Source organism: Nerophis ophidion, linkage group LG17, assembly GCF_033978795.1.
Source record: "Nerophis ophidion isolate RoL-2023_Sa linkage group LG17, RoL_Noph_v1.0, whole genome shotgun sequence".
NCBI lineage: Eukaryota > Metazoa > Chordata > Actinopteri > Syngnathiformes > Syngnathidae > Nerophis > Nerophis ophidion.
This window is the reverse complement of record NC_084627.1, coordinates 3,809,008-3,828,711: the sequence shown is the minus strand read 5'-3', so window position 1 is coordinate 3,828,711 and position 19,704 is coordinate 3,809,008. Positions and strand designations below refer to the sequence as shown.

Below are 19,704 nucleotides of genomic sequence, written 5' to 3'. Positions count from 1 at the left end.
GCCATTTTTGTGGTTCCCTTTACTTAGAAAAGTATCAAAATACTGAAAAGTATTGGAATACATTTTGGTACCGGTACCAAAATAATGGTATCGGGACAAAACTAGTTCTCACATTTATTGGTGCACCACATCGATGGACAATTTTGAACAGTATTTTAAGTCAAAACATACTTTGTAAATATATAAATGAGTGTTTTAAGTAAATTATGTTTGTGTAAGGTACCTTTTTTTTTTTTTGCGCAGTTGCACACAGCATTATTGTTGTGAAGGCGACATGTGTGCTGTTGTTCTGAGCTTGACCAGTTTGGATACGACTGGAGGCTGTTCAAAGTCAAAGTTTAACTACCAGTGATTGTCACACACAGGTGTGGTGAAATTTGTCCTCTGTATTGGACCCATCCCCTTGTTCACCCTCTGGGAGGTGAGGGAAGCAATTATTTTTGGTGATTTAACCCCCAATTCCAACCCTTGATGCTGAGTGCCAAGTAGGGAGATAACGGGTTCCATTTTTATAGTCCTTGGTATGACTTGGCCGGGGTTTGAACTCACAACCTACCGATCTCAGGGCGGACCCTCTAACCACTAGGCCACAGAGTAGGTCTAAAAAAAAAAACAAAGCAAAACGCCTCTCAAGTTGACTGCTGTCCTGTCCTGTTTGTACACTGATCTTACCTCAGGGATGTCGCTCACAACATGTCTTGTGCAACTTGTGGTTGTATGGATTGTTGCTATTTTGCTAGCTTCAGCATTGTTTAGTCATGGTTTCAAGTGCCAGCCTGGACTTTGTTTAGTCCGGGATGGGACGGTTGAGTGTTTCGGGGACGAATGAGCAGTACTCGGCCCATTATTTTCCCAAACAAATGTTCCTACCATGAATTGATTTACGTGGACTCCAACTTAAACAAGTTGAAAAACTTATTGAGGTGTTACCATTTAGTGGTCAATTGTACGGAATATGTACTGTACTGTGCAATCTACTAATAAAAGTTTCAATCAATAAATCAATCCTTCTCACAATGACAGCATATTACTCACATTTATGCTCATTTCTGTGACATTCTGTCTGCGGTTTCGTTAATGCTGAAATCATTTGGCCATACTTTTTGTCTCTTGGGATTAGTGATTATTGATTAGGCATCCTAGCATTGTGTCAAATAGGAAGTAGAATTTAGTAGATCTGGTCTTTTTTTCACTTGTACGCTCACTCAGAGATTGGGAGGAATTGTCCAGCCCTAACCTAGGTCTCATTGGGACTGGACTGACGTGGAACCATCTATGCCCTTCTTAGCTACGCGCTGGCAGACAACGTGTTCCGCACCATGCTGTCCGAGTTCAACAACCACTTCATCCTGATTTCGGGGGAGAGCGGCGCAGGCAAGACGGAGGCCTCGAAGAAGATTCTGCACTTTTATGCGGTCAGCTGTCCTAGTACCAAAGTCTTGAATAACGTCAGAGACAGGATGCTGGTCTCCAACCCTGTGCTTGAGGTGCGTATTTTGTAAGGGCGGACACTCGAGTTGATTCATTGATTGATAGTTAAGGACTGTCTTGATTAAGCAGGCATCAAATCATCCCTCCATTTTTCTTGTGCTGTCTCCATACGTTTCACATTGCCTTGATGAGAGCCGTGTTAACCTCTTAAGACCCAAGCTGTTTGTTTACATGCTTTTTTAATTTCTCTTTGCTATTTGGGCTCATCGGACCCTAATTGAAATAAAAACTAAGAATTAGAGATCTTCGATAATGGCTTTTTTGCCGATATCCGATATTCCGATATTGTCCAACTCTTAATTACCGATTCCGATATCAATCGATACCAATATATACAGTCGTGGAATTAACACATTATTATGCCTAATTTTGTTGTGATGCCCGGCTGGATGCATTAAACAATGTAACAAGGTTTTCCAAAATAAATCAACTCAAGTTATGGAAAAAAATGCCAACATGGCACTGCCATATTTATTGTTGAAGTCACAGAGTGCATTATTTTTTTTTAAATGCCTCAAAACAGCAGCTTGGAATTTGGGACATGCTCTCCCCGAGAAAGCTTTAGGAGGTTGAGGTGGGTGGGGTTGAGGGGTAGTGGGGGGTGTATATTGTAGCCGTAGATATTATGTAATTGGGCCGGCACGCAAAAGCAGTGCCTGTAAGGCACTCCCGCCCATATTGTTGTCTGGGTGTAGGAAAGAATTTGGGAGAATAGTTGCCCCAGGAGATTTTCGGGAGGGGCACTGAAAATCTGGAGTCTCATGGGAAAATCGGTAGGGTTGGCAAGTATGACTGGGAGACGCAACTGCTCTGTACTTGTCCCTACGTCCATGTACCACTCTGTACAGCGGTGTTTTAAATAATCTTACATTTTACTTTTTGAAACCAACACCGATAATTTCCGATATTACATTTTTAAGCATTTATCGGCCGATAATATCAGCAGTCCGATATTATCGGACATCTCTACTTAGAATCATCTTTTGATATGATGTACTTAGTCCATAAGTACACAAACGTGTACTTCGTGTTTAGTGACATGCTAATTCTTATTTTTACACTTTTTTTTCAAAATTCCATTGTATGTTATACTCTTCTGACACCACCAGATGGCAGTATAAGTGTCCACATAAGCGGCCATAAGACCCCAATTCAGTAGTGTACACAATTTTGGAAATAAGAGCTAAAAGGTGCTGTCCACGCATGTGGCCACTTAGCCTTTAGAAGTTTTTAATGTTGCAACCCATTTCCTCAGCATATCAGCATATTGAGAAGGGAATAGGCACTGACACTACCCATATCCACATAGGTTTTATTTGTCGAAAAGATACAGAGTGTTGCCCTGTCAGTTGGAATACACATCGACATACATGCTAACTGGCATATATTTCCCCCGTAACGATTAGGCCGGGCTAGCGTGCTAAACATTACACTAGGAGCACCATTAAAGCATTCGTTGCAGGAACATACCAGCTTTGTTAGACAAGATCATAGACTGTATTGGACGATATAGTTTACATACCAAATGTCCATTTCCATTTATGACAAGTAATAAGAAAACATAAATGCCTATCAAGGAGGAAAAATCGCAAGTTTGCGTCAGATTAAAAAATCTTCTCCACCTTCAATCGCCTCCATCTTTCAAAGGTATCCCTGATACAAATCCTTGTTTTGTTCCTGGCTTTGTCATGAATAAGTTGAGAATTGATTTACTGAGGTCTGACATGTTTAGTAACTTTACCGGTGGCAGTAGCCAGACGAAGAGGGCGGTGCGTAACTGGCAACCTGGATGTGAACCACTCACATACTTTCTAATTGGTCAAACGGTGGAGGGCGGGGCATCGAAATGAAAACAATAACAAGATTTCGGGGCTGTAAATCTAATTTTGAAATGAGCATATCCGAGGTATTGGAAAAGAACATCAATTTCAGCAATTTTGTTGTACAATGTACAATGACTATAAAGATATATTCTCAGAACATTATTTATTAATGCATTTTGACATATCAGCTCTATTTGATAATGACTTGACATGAAATTATTACATATGGCTCTTTTAAAGAAAGTTTTCTAAATCATCTAAATCTGTCTTTTTTCACTTTGTCACCCAGGCTTTCGGAAATGCCAAAACCCTAAAGAATGACAACTCCAGTCGCTTCGGGAAGTATATGGACATCCAGTTCGATCACCAGGTGGCCTTGAGTAACCTCAACAGCACACTCCACACAACGGGAATTTGCGTGGTGGAATGATGTTCGTCTTTCAGGGCGGGGCAGTCGGGGGACACATTCTGAGCTACCTGCTGGAGAAGTCACGCGTGGTCCATCAGAACCACGGCGAGCGGAACTTCCACATCTTCTACCAGCTGGTGGAGGGCGGAGAGGAAGATCTGCTCCGCTGGCTGGGCCTAGAGAGGAACTGTCAGCTTTACCGCTACCTGGTTCAGGTCAGTGACGACTTAGTATAACGAACGACATGGGGTGTCCACAAAGTCTGGGGAAGAAAACCATTTTATTCAATTCTAATGTTGAGGAATAATATTTTCAACATGATTTCCAATGCATAACTTGATGCGCTTATCCAATTGGTCTGAAAACCATTCGCACATCTGTACCCAGACTTCATGGACACCCTGTATAATGCATCATGTGCAGGGAGAGTTTCAAATCAGAGCCTAATCCCGCATCACTTTCAGGGTAATTGTGCCAAAGTCAGCTCCATCAACGACAAAAGCGACTGGAAGACGGTGCGGAGAGCCCTTTCTGTCATTGACTTCAGCGAGAGTGACACCGAGGTAGGGATCAGGGAAGTCTCGCAAAAATCCAAATGTTTTTATGACCCACGTTCCAACGTCCGGTGTTCTCCAAGCACCTGTTTGGAATCATTGCCAGCGTTCTCCACTTGGGGAACGTCCAGTTCGAGACGGACGCTCGAGGTTATGCCAGTCTCAACAACAACCAGGAAATGCAATGGGTGTCAAAAGTCAGAACCTAACCAAAATACGAATATTTTACAGTATTGTATTTACATTCTTCAAGTTATTTTTTGCTGTTGTGCTACAGTTACTTGGGATCCCTGCTCAGGTGCTACAACAGGGCTTAACGCACCGAAAGATCGAGGCCAAAAAGGAGGAGGTGACTCATTTCTTTTTTGACACTGGCAGAGAAGTACCTAATGAAGTGTCCAGCGACCTGTCTCTCCGTCTAGTGCAGGGATGTCCAAAGGTTTTTTTTTCACCAGGGCCACACACTGAAAAACCAATAGAATATAAAATATAAATTTTTTTCTCATCTTTAGTGATCCTCTCAATTTTGGTCCAGGGCCCCGGAAGGGTGATAGTCCTAAAAATGTTAGAAATAAGTCACACACATATATATATATATATATATATATATTTTTTTTTAATTCAACATTTGAATCTGTAGATCAACTTCAGCTTTATTTGTCAATATAACTTTTTAATATGTTTATTTTATGTCCTTTTTGTCTAAACTCAGTTTTTTTTTATCGAAAAAAACACAACATATGCAATGATTTCGCCCCAAATATGTTCATAGTTAAATATTTTATGTGAAGTAACTGGAGCTTTAATGACATTGATAATAATTACCATAATTAGTATTATTTGAGTAAAGACCGTTTTAAAAAAACGGGATCCAAAACACTTAAGTCTCTAGATCATCTTCAGATCTATTCATCTATTATAGTTTGTTATTATTTCTTCATGTTTGTTTTGTCAAAGCCAACTTAGTTTTTATACAGCAAACACAAATTATACAATGTTTTACCCCCCAAAATACTTAAAAGTTAGAATTTTTGATTTCAAGAAATTGGAGCATTGTCTTTCAATATAACTTTTTTAAATGTTTGTTTTATGCCCTTTTTGTCAAAACCCTGTTTTGTTAATGGAAAACCCCCCACAAAATATGCAATCATTTCGCCCCAAATATATGGAAAGTGAAATATTTGATGTGATGTAATTGTAGCCTTGAATAGGTCAATAACTTATAACAACATTGATTTTAATTCATTACTATTTATGGAGTAATAAATCACTGTTTAAAAAAGAAAAGGCCCACTAAAATTCTTGGGAATTCATAACACTTAAGTCTCTGGATCGTCCTCATCGTCGTCATCTGTTATAAGTTTTTATTATTTCTTCATGTTTGTTTTGTCAAAGCAAACTTTGTTTTTATACAGGAAACTCAAAATATGCAATATTTTACCCCCCAAAATACTTAAAAGTAGAATTTTTTATTTAAAGAAATTGGAGCTTTGTCTGTTGATATAACTTTTTCAATGTTTATGTTTTATGCCCTTTTGTCAACAGCCAGTTTTTTTAATAAAAAAACCGCACAAAATATGCAAAAATTTCACCCAAAATATTTTCAAAGTCAAAATTGGAGCCTTGAAGAGGTCAAAAACTCATAACAACATTGATTTTAATTCATTAGTATTTTTGGAGGTATGACTGTTTAAAAATATGGCACACTAAAATTATTCGGGATCCATAACACTTAAGTCTCTAGATTGTCTTCAGATCTACTTATCTGTTATACGTTTTTATTATTTCTTCATGTTCGTTTTGTCAAAGCAAACTTTGTTTTCATGCAGCAAACACAAAATATACAATATATTGCACCCCAAAATACTTAAAGTGGAAATTTTGAGTTCAGGAAATTGGAGCATTATCTGTCAATATAACTTTTTAAAATGTTTGTTTTATGCCCTTTTTGTCAAAACCCTGTTTTTTTATGGGGAGAAAAAACACAAAATATTGAATAATTTCGGGCCAAATATGTTGAAAGTAAAATATTTGATGTGATGTAATTGGAGCCTTAAATCGGTCAGTAATTCAAAACAACATTGATTTAAATTCATTGGTATTTTTTGAGTAATCACTGTTTGCAAAAAAAGGCCCACTAAAATTATTGGGGATTCATAACGCTTAAGTCTCTAGATCGTCTTCAGATCTATTCGTCTGTTATACGTTTTTATTATTTATTCATGTTTGTTTTGTTAAAGCAAACTTAATTTTTATACAGCAAACACAAAATATGCAATATTTTACCCCCCAAAATACTTAAAAGTAGAAATTTTGATTTGAAGAAATTGGAGCTTTGTCTGTTGATACAACTTTTTTAATGTTTATGTTTTACGCCCTTTTTTTGAACAGCCAGTTTTTGCAATGAAAAAAACCCACAAAATATGCAATAATTTCACCCCAAATATTGTCAAAGTAAAAAATGTAAACCTTGAATAGGTCAATAACTCATAACAACATTGACTTGAATATAATATAATGTTTTTGATTAATGACTGTTTAAAACAAAAAAAAGGCCCACTAAAGTTATTGGGGATCCATAACACTTTAATCTCTAGATTGTCTTCAGATCTATTTATCGGTTATACGTTTTTACTATTTCTTCATGTTTTTTTTGTCAAAACAAACTTTGTTTTTACGCAGCAAACACAAAATAGGCAATATTTTACCCCCAAAAATACTTAAAAGTAGATTTTTTTTTTATTCACACAAAGTGGAGCTTTATCTGTCTATAACTTTTTAAAATGTTTATTTTATGCCCTTTTTGTCAAAACCCTGTTTTTTTATGGAAAAACAAACACAAAATATGCAATAATTTCACCCCAAATATGTTCAAAGTGAAATATTTTATGTGAAGTAATTGGAGCCTTGAATAGGTCAATAACTCATAACAACGTTGATTTTAATTCATTACTATTTCTTCAGTAATGACCGTGTTAAAAAAAAGACCCACTAAAATTCTTGGGGATCCATAACTTTTAAGTCTCTAGATCAGGGGTCTCAGACACGCGGGCCGCAGACGTTATTTTGCGGCCCCCACCTTAATATGAAAGTTTAATGTTAGTGCGACCCGCGAGTTTTATAGAAATGGTGCTTGACAGCGTTGTGTGCGGACCTGATGGAATCTACCAATCACGGTGTGGTATGTGGCTCTCGAGGGCCGAAAATTGACGTCACTTGCGTGATCAAAGCAGAGAAACGTTTTGCCCCCCCTTGACGATTTTTGTTATTTGGGTCCAAAATGGCTCTTTCAACATTCTGGGTTGCCTACCCCTGCGTTAGTGGAAAGGCGGCAAATGAGTGAAAGCGACCGAAATGTTGCCATGGAGACGAGGGTTTTCTTACGTGCCTGACTGCAGTCATACCGCGACACCTGTCCGTCAGTAATAACCATCCCAAATAACCTAGACCTGTTCAAACCGTTATTTGTTTTTTTTTATTGTTTAATTTGCATTGCCTCACATTACTTAATTCTCATTTTGTTCATTTATATTTTGATTTTATTTTGTGTTGAAAATAAAAATAAAGACATTTAAAAAAAAAAAGTTAAAGACATTTTTCTTGCGGCCCCTGCCTCACCCAGACTCTGCATCCCAGGTAAATTGAGTTTGAGACCCCTGCTCGAGATCATCTTCAGATCCACTTATCTATTATAAGTTTGAACTTATAACTTTGTTTTTATACAGCAAACACAAAATATGCAATATTTTCCTTTTTTTTCAGGTCAATAATTCATAACAGCATTTTTTATGATTAATTTTTTTTATTTTTATAACTGACTTCTATTAAAAAAAACATCCCGCACGGCAGCTTTGTTGTTAGTCAACATTGCAACTTTTTCTCGTTACATTTCACCTGTTTGCTCTTTTAGGGCACTTTTTCATGTCTTTGTTTTTTAAAGATATTTTCATTGTTGAAAAAAATAGCTGCAGCCCGCAAATGTCTCCCGGGCTGGACTTTGGACACCCCTGGTCTTGTGGGAACACAGTTTTTATGGTATTAATAATCACACTTTTCTTTGCTGTACAAATAAGGTTTTTAGTCCCTTTTCTGTGGACCACGCTGTTTACGCGAGGGACGCCCTGGCCAAAGCTGTCTATGGACGCACTTTCAACTGGCTGGTCAACAAGATCAATGAATCGCTGGCAAACATGGTGCGAAAATAAGTACATTATCTTTTTAATCTGTCTCTTTAATGCTGACATTTAAGTAATTAAAATACATTTTACAATGCAGTAGTACCTTAACTTACAAGCTCAATTGGTTCTGTGACGACGCTTTTAACTAAAACCACTTGTATCTCAAATCAAAGTCTCTCATTTTAATGAATTGAATTAGTTTAAATTGTAGTTTGCACCTACTAACAGCACAATTGTAACAGGCAACATGTTTTTAAAAAAAATTTTTTTTTAGATAAAAATATTATATATATACGTATGTATGAAAAAAAAAAGAATGTGCTATTAGGGACGGCGTGGCGCAGTGGGAGAGTGGCCGTGCGCAACCCGAGGGTCCCTGGTTCAAATCCCACCTAGTACCAACTTCGTCACGTCCTGAGCAAGACACTTCACCCTTGCTCCTGATGGGTGCTGGTTGGCGCCTTGCATGGCAGCTCCCTCCATCAGTGTGTGAATGTGTGTGTGAATGGGTAAATGTGGAAGTAGTGTGAAAGCGCTTTGAGTACCTTGAAGGTAGAAAAGCGCTATACAAGTACAACCCATTTATTTATCATTTATTCTACAACGGCAATAGATTTATGACGTAATGTAATAATAATGTACAGCATTTACCTTGGCGATTGGACTTCTACTGTGTCTCCTTCTGGCTGCTTCTCCATTAAACACACCATCAGCAGCTTCTCCATATTTTCATGGATAAATGCCAATGGTTAATTACATTTAGATTTAGATATTTTAACAACCCTGGCTGACGTCAGACTGATTTCAACTCCATTAGTTCTGCCATTGAATAAACCCACGTACCGTATATTTACAAAGTTATACAAAAAACTATATTCTGAATAGAATTATTTATACACATCAAAAAATGTGTACCGTATTTTTCGGAGTATAAATCGCTCCGCAGTATAAGTCTCACCTGCCGAAAATGCATAATAAAGAAGGGAAAAAACACATATAAGTCGCACTGGAGTATAAGTCGCAATTTTTGGGGAAATGTATTTGATAAAACCCAACACAAAGAATAGACATTTGAAAGGCAATTAAAAATAAATAAAGAATAGTGAACAACAGACTGAATAAGTGTACGTTATATGACGCATAAATAACCAACTGAGAAGGTGCCTGGTATGTTAACGTAACATTTTATGGTAAGAGTCATTCAAATAACCATAACATATAGAACATTCTATACATTTACCAAACAATCTGTCACTCCTAATCGATAAATCCCATGAAATCTTATACGTCGAGTCTCTTACATGAATGAGCTAAATCATATTATTTGATATTTTACGGTAATGTGTTAATAATTTCACACACGCGTCGCACCCCTGGCCAAACTATGAAAAAAACTGCGACTTATAGTCCGAAAAATACGGTATATAAACACAACACTTTAGATAAATGAAATTACTTCAAAACTGTCTGTTGGCAGCTACAACAACATTGCCAAGAGACAGCTCTTTTTCAAAACACTCTTAATTTGGGGCATTCTTAAGTCAAGGTACCACTGTACATCAATGACACTTCTGCAGCCATGGACATAACCTCATAGCCTTGTGTACGTAATATAAAATGTAATGATCCGTCAAACATTCCTAGGATTCATCCAGAAAGACGGTGATCGGTCTGTTAGACATCTATGGATTCGAGGTTTTCAACGTGAACAGGTGAGAGTCCTCAAAACAAATCCAATTGAAAAAAAAACGAGACCTAACACCTGTGATTGTATCCATTTTTTAAATTTTGTTTTTAGCTTTGAGCAGTTTTGCATCAACTACTGCAACGAGAAGCTTCAGCAACTTTTCATCCAGCTGACTCTGAAGTCGGAGCAGGAGGAGTACGAGACGGAAGGCATCGAGGTCAGTCACGCCCTTCTGTCCTGTATATGAACAATGACAACACAGTAGATGAAGCGTATCATGGACGTTTGCACACACACAGTGGGAGCCAGTGCCATATTTCAACAATAAGATCATCTGCGACCTTGTGGAGGAGAAACACCGAGGGATCATCTCCTTATTGGTAAAGATCAGTCCAAAGGCACAATCACACTTGTCATGTTTGGTACAGTTGAAAAGGAACTCTGGTGTGTTTTGTCTACTTGTACGCTTCATTTGATTGCGGCTATCCAAACCACGGTGGGCACCAAACAAACAGACTCAAGCGTTCATGCTCCGTTGTGGTTCACTTGAGCACAAAAGTCAACGCGACATGGAACGGTGTTCTATTTGACATGTTAGGAATGGGTCAAGGAGGTGACCCCAGGATGCAGAGATGGGAGGCAAGGTAGAATTACAAAAAGGGAAAATGTAATAAGTCCAAAAAGTGTAACAAAAGGCGATGGGGCAGAAGTGCACACCATGAATAAGCAAACAAATGCAGGTCCCTCAGTGGTCGGCAGGGGAAAAGGCCAGGGCGCACTGAGCTCAACAAAAGGTCCAACACAAAATCCTCTTTACCTCAAAGAGGTGAGGAATTTCAGGAATAAGGAGAGACAACATACCAGGACTGACAAAGTGAAGCAGGCACATGCACGTGGGAGGTGCAGGAGACAATAACCGGCAGGACCCAGCTGTCAGTGACAAGCTTAAATACTCAGAGGTAGAGATATGTTGCAGGTGTGCCTCGCTGGGGACTAATTAACTGAAGAAAACAGACACCATAAAAAAAAGAGAAGGCAGGGAAATGACAAAACACAACATGACAAACAATTAAGAGAAAATTGGTCAGAAGTAGGTGTGTTGCGATACAACTTTTTCACTTCCGATACCTTATTAACCCTTGTGTAATGTTCATATTGTTGTTTCTAGCCAGCGTTTGTGGGTCTGATGGACCCGTTGCACTTTGTGGCTTTTAATGCCTCACAGTCAAACACTTTTATGTTAAAATACTGAACAGATGTTCACCTTATCCCAATTAACATCTGTTCAGTATTTTAACATAATGGTGTTTGATTGTGAGGCTTTTAATGCCTCACAATCAAACACTTTTAATGCCTCACAATCAAACACCTTTATGTTAAAATACTGAACAGATGTTAATTGGGATAAGGTGAACATCTGTTCAGTATTTTAACATAAAAGTGTTTGACTGTGAGGCATTAAAAGCCACAAAGTGCAACGGGTCCATCGGACCCACAAACGCTGGCTAGTAACAAAAATATGAACGTTTCACGTAAAATTTCTCTGCCAGTTTCTGCATCCCGCAGGGATTCTTCTTTTGTGTTTCCGCACTTGTGGTCCCCACACCAGGTTGCAACATTGCTTGTCAACACGGTCTGCTCTCATTTTCTCGCACATTTGACCCTCTGATGTTCTGTCTACCTACATTCTGTCCTCCTCCTGTCTAGGCCTGCTGTGCGTGCGTGCGTGCGTGCGTGCGTGCGTGCGTGCGTGCGTGCTACACAGATCATCAATTTCCACCCTTCTATTACCCCAGGTCCAGTGGACCCGGACATATTATATGTAGTAGAAATGTATAGGGGGGGTGTATGGTGTGTGTTGTCATTAAATATGTATTCTGATATATGTTCTACACAGAAAATGAGCCAAAGTCAGTGAGTCTCAGTTTGAAAAATTAATTAATTATATCATTTTTCTTTTAATAGAAAAATGAAAACGGGTCCCACAGACCCAAACACCACACAAGGGTTGTATGACAGCGGTTGTTGCCGTGTTGCCAATATGCAGGAACCCGAGTGGGGAGGGTGCAGGTAAACAAAGCAGGAGGCAGCCACTGGTAAAGGCTCGGAAAGCATAGGGAAGGCCATGCTTGAACAAAACTAAACTGATCAGGTTACCGAACAGAATGCTGGAGAACAGCAAAGACTTACTCGTAAGAACATAGAGCGGGAGAAGTGTACACAAACGATACACATGATGAACAATCGCCAAAGTCCTGACGAAGAAAGAAAGCCTCCACACAACTTAAATAGTCTTGATTGCAAACAGAAAACTGGTTGCGGGGACTTTCTCTAAAAGGCAGGCGTGAAACAGCTGCAGGACACGAGAAAACATGAAGTGAAAACTACGGAATCATAGCACAAGACAGTACCTAAAACACCACACCACACACCAGGAAACTAAATAAGGCACGGCCTGGTGTGACTGGCCGTGACAATTGGAGCCTTGAGTATTGGCCTGTACCAATTTTAACTCGATACGATATCAGTACGAATCATTGCACATACTTTTATTATGTTATTGTGTTATAAAAGGCTTGATCAAGCGAAATGACTCTGAGAACAATGGTCGGTATTGAAAACCACTAACCTTTTGACTCTCCTGCTGTCTTTAGATTGAAGTGGATTCGTATTTGTTTGTTTTGGCGATACCCAGTGGTAAAAATGATTAGTTAAGTTAAATTCTTGACGCAATAGGTTGAATGATGCGGACACGTTTGTTACCGGGTGCTTTCAAATGCGCTTCTGCCTTCAAGACTTTGTTTCTGTAAGTAATATGCAACTCGTTTCTATTGACAAATGTTATGTTTTAGACTGCATTATTGTTTCATTAAGGACACTTTACGCATACCTAGCTTGGTTGTTATTGTGTGCTTAGCTGTTGTGTGGCTGCCATCTCCTAGTAGCCTATAGCCGACCATATTTGCCTTTTGTAAATTAATTCACTAAAATACAAGAAAAGACCAATCTCGAAAGTGTTGATTCTCCCTTGCAGATATAGATTGGAAATGTTTAATAAAATCTAAAATGGTAAATATAGCAAAATATAGAAATAATCTGCTGTACATTGTCAGGTTCAAACACTGATGACGTCTATTAAACAAGACAAGAAGCAAGGAATTAAACAGAGACAGAATTACATTTGGCTCAGTTGAGGAGAGATGTCTGGGCTCTACTCTTGTACAGTTTTCATCATGCTCTGGCGGAAGATTGTACGCCTCCTCTTTTATTTGGACTTTCCTTGATTACATGGCAAGAGCTGTTTCTAAGAAGCGTGGGTCGTAAACAGCCATCGTTTTTTATTAAAACAGTTGAAAGAAAAGGTCGCCTGGAGGGGAGTCTGGTCCCGCTTCCTCTCCTCTTTTGCAGTTCTTGGGTCAAGACAAAATCCTTCTGTGGATTACAATACAACAAATAAATAGAACACCATCAAGTTGCTTCCCATCCTATACAGTGGAGTTTTACAAGCCTTCTGCTTTGAAGGATTAAAGAAAGCTTTTGTCTGCTCGCCGGGAACTCATTGAAACACAAAGTTTTTGATAACTTAGATACAATTATTCTAACATACATGTTCAGCCCAACCGATTGGCATCTCGTCTTGGATTTTAAAGGCTAAGCACTGTAAGCAGAGAGAACTGAACCACAAGTTTGAATGCAGCCTAAATTTGACTCGACTTTCACAGGACATCTCAGATATGTTGTATTTCTCCATTTGGTGAAGGATGAGGAGTGTTTACGTCCCGGCGAGGCCACAGATCTCACTCTGCTGGAGAAAATGGAGGAAGAGATCGGCGGTCACCCTCATTTTGTCACGTAAGCTTCTGCTATGACGCCTACAGTCCAAGTAACACCCTCGTACTGAAATTGTTGACCTCCAGACACAAACTTGCCGACCAAAGGACGAGGAAAACACTGGAGAGAGGAGACTTCCGCCTGCTGCACTACGCTGGAGAGGTCACATACTGTGTAGTGGGTGAGAAATCCATCCATCCATCCATTTGCTTCCGCTTATCTGAGGTCAGGTCGCGGGGGCAGCAGCTTAAGCAGAGAAGCCCAGACTTCCCTCTCCCCAGCCACTTCGTCCACTTCCTCCAGGGCGATCCCGAGGCATTCCTATCCTCTTCCTTTATTATATTCAGTTATAGTTCACTGTAGGATATTTGTGTGAATGCTCCAAATCATTCACACACATGGTTTTTTACACCAAAATTCATCTATTTATTCAACTTCTTCAACTTTATCTTCTTTTTCTCCAGATTTTGGCACTCACTACCTTCACCCAATTCAAACCGTTCCAACTTTAAACTGTTCAGCCTTTTCGGGAATGGCGGGCTTTCCCTTGACAAATTCCCAGCTTTCCCAGAATTCCTTGTTTTCCGGGACATTTTTCCCATTCAAAATGAATTAGCCATTTTTCAAACTTCCACCATTTCCACATTGTTCAACCTATTCAAACCATTCCACTTTCAACACATTCCACCATCTTGGAAATTTTAAATACCTTCTTTCCAAGCTCCAAAAACATCCAGGATTTTCCAGAATTCCTGGTTTTTCAAAATCTCTACTTCCACCCTTTTTTTTTGGCCGACTACTCCTTTTAACATTTTTCAACACATTTAAACCGTTCTACGGTAAAAACATTCCTCTTAATCACGACAAAAAAACAAAGTTGATTTTTTCTAACTGGAACAATTCCCAGTTTTCCCGAAATTCCAGGAATTTCTCAATATCCTTTCTCAATACAACATGTTGCTACATTAACGTTTCTCGACCGATTTGAAAAATTCCAACACCAACCATTTCAACTCATTCAGACAATTCAAGTTTTTTACCATTTTAAAAAAAAAAATCTGCTTTTCTTGAAATTCCCAAATTTGGGGGAAATTCCCATTGAAATCAATGGGACATTTTTCAAAGTTCCACAAATCCCACATTTTTCATCTGATTCGAACCGTTCAAACTTCAAAATATTCAGCTCGTTTGTGAATAGAGTGCTCTATTTGAACAATGCTAAAAAAAAAATCCAGGATTTCAATTCAACTTCAGCATTGGAGCATTCACACACAATTTTAAGGAATTGCCTCATCTAGTTAAAGGGTAATATTTAGGGGGGAAAAACATGCTTATAAGCTTACTGATTAGCTGCTATATTGATCTTATTAAAGGGGCCGCATCATGCAAAACCAACTTTTCTTACCTATTTGTACCTGTTTTTTTGTGTGTGGGTTTTACATTAGTCCTGAAAATTGGAAATCAATCTGTTGAATCAATGCGGGGATATTTATAAAACAATCTTGCCTTCCTTCATGCGTCCGCCCAACAAGCCGTTATGAATTGGAACAACCTGTGAAATTTTTTTGCACCAATGACTTCAGTGATTTATCCAAGTATGGAATAAATTTACCCAAAGGGCTTTGTACGGGTCTGCCATTGTAGTCCGACGCTGTAGTCTACATGCTCCTTCTCTTTCGCTATTCTCTTTTGGGGCAGTCTGGCTCGTACGTACACATCCATTTCTAACACAGATATTTCCAACTTAGTCACTATCGAAGTGTAGGCACATAAATAAGACCGCCCACAAAACAAAAAGTGGCTTGAAAATGGTCTGTCAAACATAATTTATGAGAAAATTGTGTCCAAAGAACCCCTGTTACATGTAATGCAGACCTTCAAGGAAGTGTTTTAAATGTACAAAATATGATATAAAATAGAATGTGCAGGGGTGCCTAATGAATTGTCCCGCAAGAGTACTGTAGAGGTTGCCCTCTAGTGGGTTCTGCGGACCACCACATACTGCCACGAGAGCCCGGATTTCCGGCTACAGCACTGTTTTATTTTTATAAGTCATGCTAAGCTTTTGCTTTCTAGCAAATGGTCTTTTTCTCAGTTTGTCTCTCTATATCTGGCTCCTACTCCAATTGCCGAGTCTGCTGCTAATAAAGGCAACAACAGGTGATTGGATATCAATGCCCACCTGGGCCATCTACTCACCTGTCGCTGTCTTCGAGACCGGTCCTTGCACACCCTGTTCCGCGACAAGCCCGCAGGCCACTCCCCCTCCACATACCGTACCTCCACCGCCACACTCAGGTCGGGAAGCCGTCTGGCCTCTCCTACTAATTTAAGTCTAACATGATGTTTTTCAGGATTTCTGGACAAAAACAACGACCTTTTGTATCAAAATGGAAAAGAGGTAATTTCTTAACCATTTTTTTATATTACAGTGGTAATTAATTCATGTTTAATGGTATGGTGAATTTATTGTCCAAAATGTAACATACTATGGACATTATGTTTAAATTAATGATTATTTATAAATAGTAAATATAATGTAATATTGGGTCTCTTAACTTTAGTAAGCTCTGGTGCCAACTTTTACACTACCAAGGGGCTCGTGGCTCACTCAAGTATTAACACTGAATTAGTAATCTTACTTTTGATTTGAACCCTATTTGATAACTTATTTCTAACCTACTTACAGTTTAAATCCCTGTCACTTGATATGAAACCATGTGTTAATCACAAAGATTATTATTTATTTAACATGTAAACTTTAGACTTAGGTCAAGCTGATTCGAAAAATAAGTACTAATCAAATAAACTGCATAAGAAGGTGAAGCACTTTGAGTTACTAGAGAAAAGCGCTATATAATTATAAAGGGACTCATAAATGACTGATGAAAAATACATTTAACTAAATAACAAACTAAATTGATAATGAATATGTTTACTTACTAAACCGTCAATAAGATTAAAGTGAAAAAGTACATATAGCTTTAACCTTTTAGTCATTATTTTTGCGCTTAAGAACTTTTTCTATGAATTTAGCTACAAACGTCTTCTGTTTGTTTGAATATTGTCATTACTGCCACATGTGGTGGGAAAGCGTATTGCAACTGACTACCGCTACAACCCACAGCTGAGAAACATTTTTTGGCGGCATTCTCTGGAGTGCTTGCGGCCCAACAATGGGACCCGGTCCAATGGCTAAGATATTAATATGGTTAATGAATATAATACAAATAAGAACATGAATGATTTTTATTCCATTTGTTATGTTTTAATATTAAATAATGCAATATTTTCATGATATACTATATCCCAATATTATACAACTGAGTGGATTAGTGGTTAGAGCAGGGGTAGGGAACTTATGGCTCTAGAGCCAGATGTGGCTCTTTTGATGACTGCATCTGGCTCTCAGATAAATCTTAGCTGACATTGCTTAACACGATAAGTAATGAATAATTCCGCTGATAATCACAGTGTTTAAAATAACGTTCAAAAGATAAGACATTCTCATGCATTTTATTCCAATCATCCATTTTCTATCGCACCTGTTCAAGAAGTCGCATTAATGGTAAGAAGTATCATATTTATTATTGGTTAGCTTTAGAATGAGTGAATTATATTGTGACGTGAATTATATTTATATAGCGCTTTTTCTCTAGTGACTCAAAGCGCTTTACATAGTGAAACCCAATATCTAAGTTACATTTAAACCAGTGTGGGTGGCACTGAGAGCAGGTGGGTAAAGTGTCTTGCCCAAGGACACAATGGCAGTGACTAGGATGGCGGAAGCGAGGGTTGAACCTGGAACCCTCAAGTTGCTGGCACGGCCACTCTACCATCAGAGATGTACTGCTCCAATAACAACGTTATTAAAAAGAATAAGAGACTTAATATTCTCTAAAAATGTTGGTCTTACTTAAAAATGCACGCATTTAATTGTATTCAGTGTTAAAAAATATTATATGGCTCTCACGGAAATACATTTTAAAATATTTGGCTTTCATGGCTCTCTCGGCCAAAAAGGTTCCCGACCCCTGGGTTAGAGTGTCCGCCCTGAGATCAGTAGAGATCAAACCCCGGCCGAGTCATACCCAAGACTATAAAAATGGGACCCATTACCTCCCTGCTTGGCACTTAGCATCAAGGGTTGGAATTGGGGGTTAAATCACCAAAAATGTTTCCCGTGCGCGGCCACTGCTGCTGCCCACTGCTCGCCTCAGCTTCCAGGGGGTGAACAAGGGGATGGGTCAACTGCAGAGGACACATTTCACCACACCTAGTGTATGTGTGACAATCATTGGTACTTTAACTTTAACTTATACTTTTTTATATTTATCTTTTTTATAATTGTGGTGCATCATGTTCTGTGTCAAAAAATGTCTCACAAGGCTTGATATATTGGAGCAATGATAATAAATATCTTGTCTTTTTTAAGGTTATGCAACAGTCGAAAAATGCTATCATCAAACATTGTTTTCCTTCGACCGAGCCGGACCGAAAGAGGAGACCTGAAACTGTAAGAGATGTTACCTTTCTTACCTTTTCGCGTCATAAACGTCACTACAAGGGTCATGTTCTTTCCTGCAGGTGGTGACCCAGTTCAAGAGCAGCCTGGTGGGCCTGACCGAGATCCTAATGACCAAAGAGCCTTGGTACATCCGCTGCATCAAACCCAATGAAGCCAAACTTCCGGGTGAGACGGAATACACTTCATTTTAGCATCTTTGCCACAAAATTTTGACTGTTCCGTCTACCGCTTATAGGACGCTTTGATGAAGTGCTGGTGCGACATCAGGTCAAGTACTTGGGCCTGATGGAGCACCTGAGGGTGCGGCGTGCGGGATTTGCGTATCGCCGAAAATATGAGATCTTCCTCCAGAGGTAAGCTAAGCTAAGCACAAACTCTTCTTTGAATGCCTTCTCTTATTGTCTCCTTTCCGCAGGTACAAAGCCTTATGTCCAGGCACCTGGCCCAACTGGAAAGGTACCGCTGCGGAAGGTGTGCAGTGCCTAATCAAGCATCTGGGCTACAAACCTGATGAGTACAAGATGGGCAGGTAAGACAATCACATATTCGTACCTCGGGGTAAAATACTTGTCTTAATATTATGTCTCCTCGCCTCCTTGAGGACAAAGATTTTCATCCGCCATCCGGAAACTCTGTTTGCAACGGAAGACGCCTTTCAAGTGTGCAAACATAAGCTAGGTGAGTCGGAAGCGTATAGTGTAGCCCCTCTAAGTGTGTGTGTGTGTGTGTGTGTGTATTAGGGTTGTACGGTATTTGTAGTATTTAACTGTTTTTAACTTTTTATCTGCTTTTTATCTAACACATTTTTCTTAGGGTAATTTGTATTTGCTATTTCAATGTGTTTTTTACTTCTGTTTTAAATGTTGTTGTTTTTTTAGTCTATCCTTTGCCTTTATTTCTTTGTGGTGTACAGCCCTTTGTTCTTCAACTGTGGTTGTTTTTAAAGGTTTTTGTAAATAAAGTTAGTATGGTATGGTATAGTATTGCGATACTAATGAATCAAAAACGGTACTATACCCTGTTTGAAAAGTACCTGTTCCCTGTTTTTTTACCCTTAACTTCATGACATTGCTGGTTTTACGAGCATGTAGGAGCATGTTCGACAGCGCAAAATCACAGAGTACTTACAAGCAAACACAGTGTGTAGATAGAAAAAGGAGAATGGGCACATTTTGTCCTAAAAACTAATGATAAAAGTGAAGC

At 38.9% G+C, this 19,704-nt stretch overlaps 1 protein-coding gene across 1 annotated transcript in view; it reads left to right on the top strand.

Moving 5' to 3' along the window:
- myo1hb (myosin IHb) overlaps positions 1-19,704 on the top strand; it is a 61,815-nt gene that overhangs the window by 31,564 nt on the left and 10,547 nt on the right. The window contains exons 6-23 of the mRNA XM_061875761.1: positions 1,289-1,487; positions 3,604-3,684; positions 3,759-3,938; positions 4,188-4,286; positions 4,361-4,474; positions 4,555-4,626; positions 8,351-8,470; positions 10,100-10,167; positions 10,254-10,359; positions 10,442-10,522; positions 13,903-13,994; positions 14,060-14,154; positions 16,328-16,374; positions 18,409-18,489; positions 18,561-18,666; positions 18,737-18,854; positions 18,917-19,030; positions 19,103-19,179. Coding sequence (XP_061731745.1) covers positions 1,289-1,487; positions 3,604-3,684; positions 3,759-3,938; positions 4,188-4,286; positions 4,361-4,474; positions 4,555-4,626; positions 8,351-8,470; positions 10,100-10,167; positions 10,254-10,359; positions 10,442-10,522; positions 13,903-13,994; positions 14,060-14,154; positions 16,328-16,374; positions 18,409-18,489; positions 18,561-18,666; positions 18,737-18,854; positions 18,917-19,030; positions 19,103-19,179 — 1,850 coding nt within the window. The remainder of the gene's footprint in view (positions 1-1,288; positions 1,488-3,603; positions 3,685-3,758; positions 3,939-4,187; positions 4,287-4,360; positions 4,475-4,554; positions 4,627-8,350; positions 8,471-10,099; positions 10,168-10,253; positions 10,360-10,441; positions 10,523-13,902; positions 13,995-14,059; positions 14,155-16,327; positions 16,375-18,408; positions 18,490-18,560; positions 18,667-18,736; positions 18,855-18,916; positions 19,031-19,102; positions 19,180-19,704) is intronic.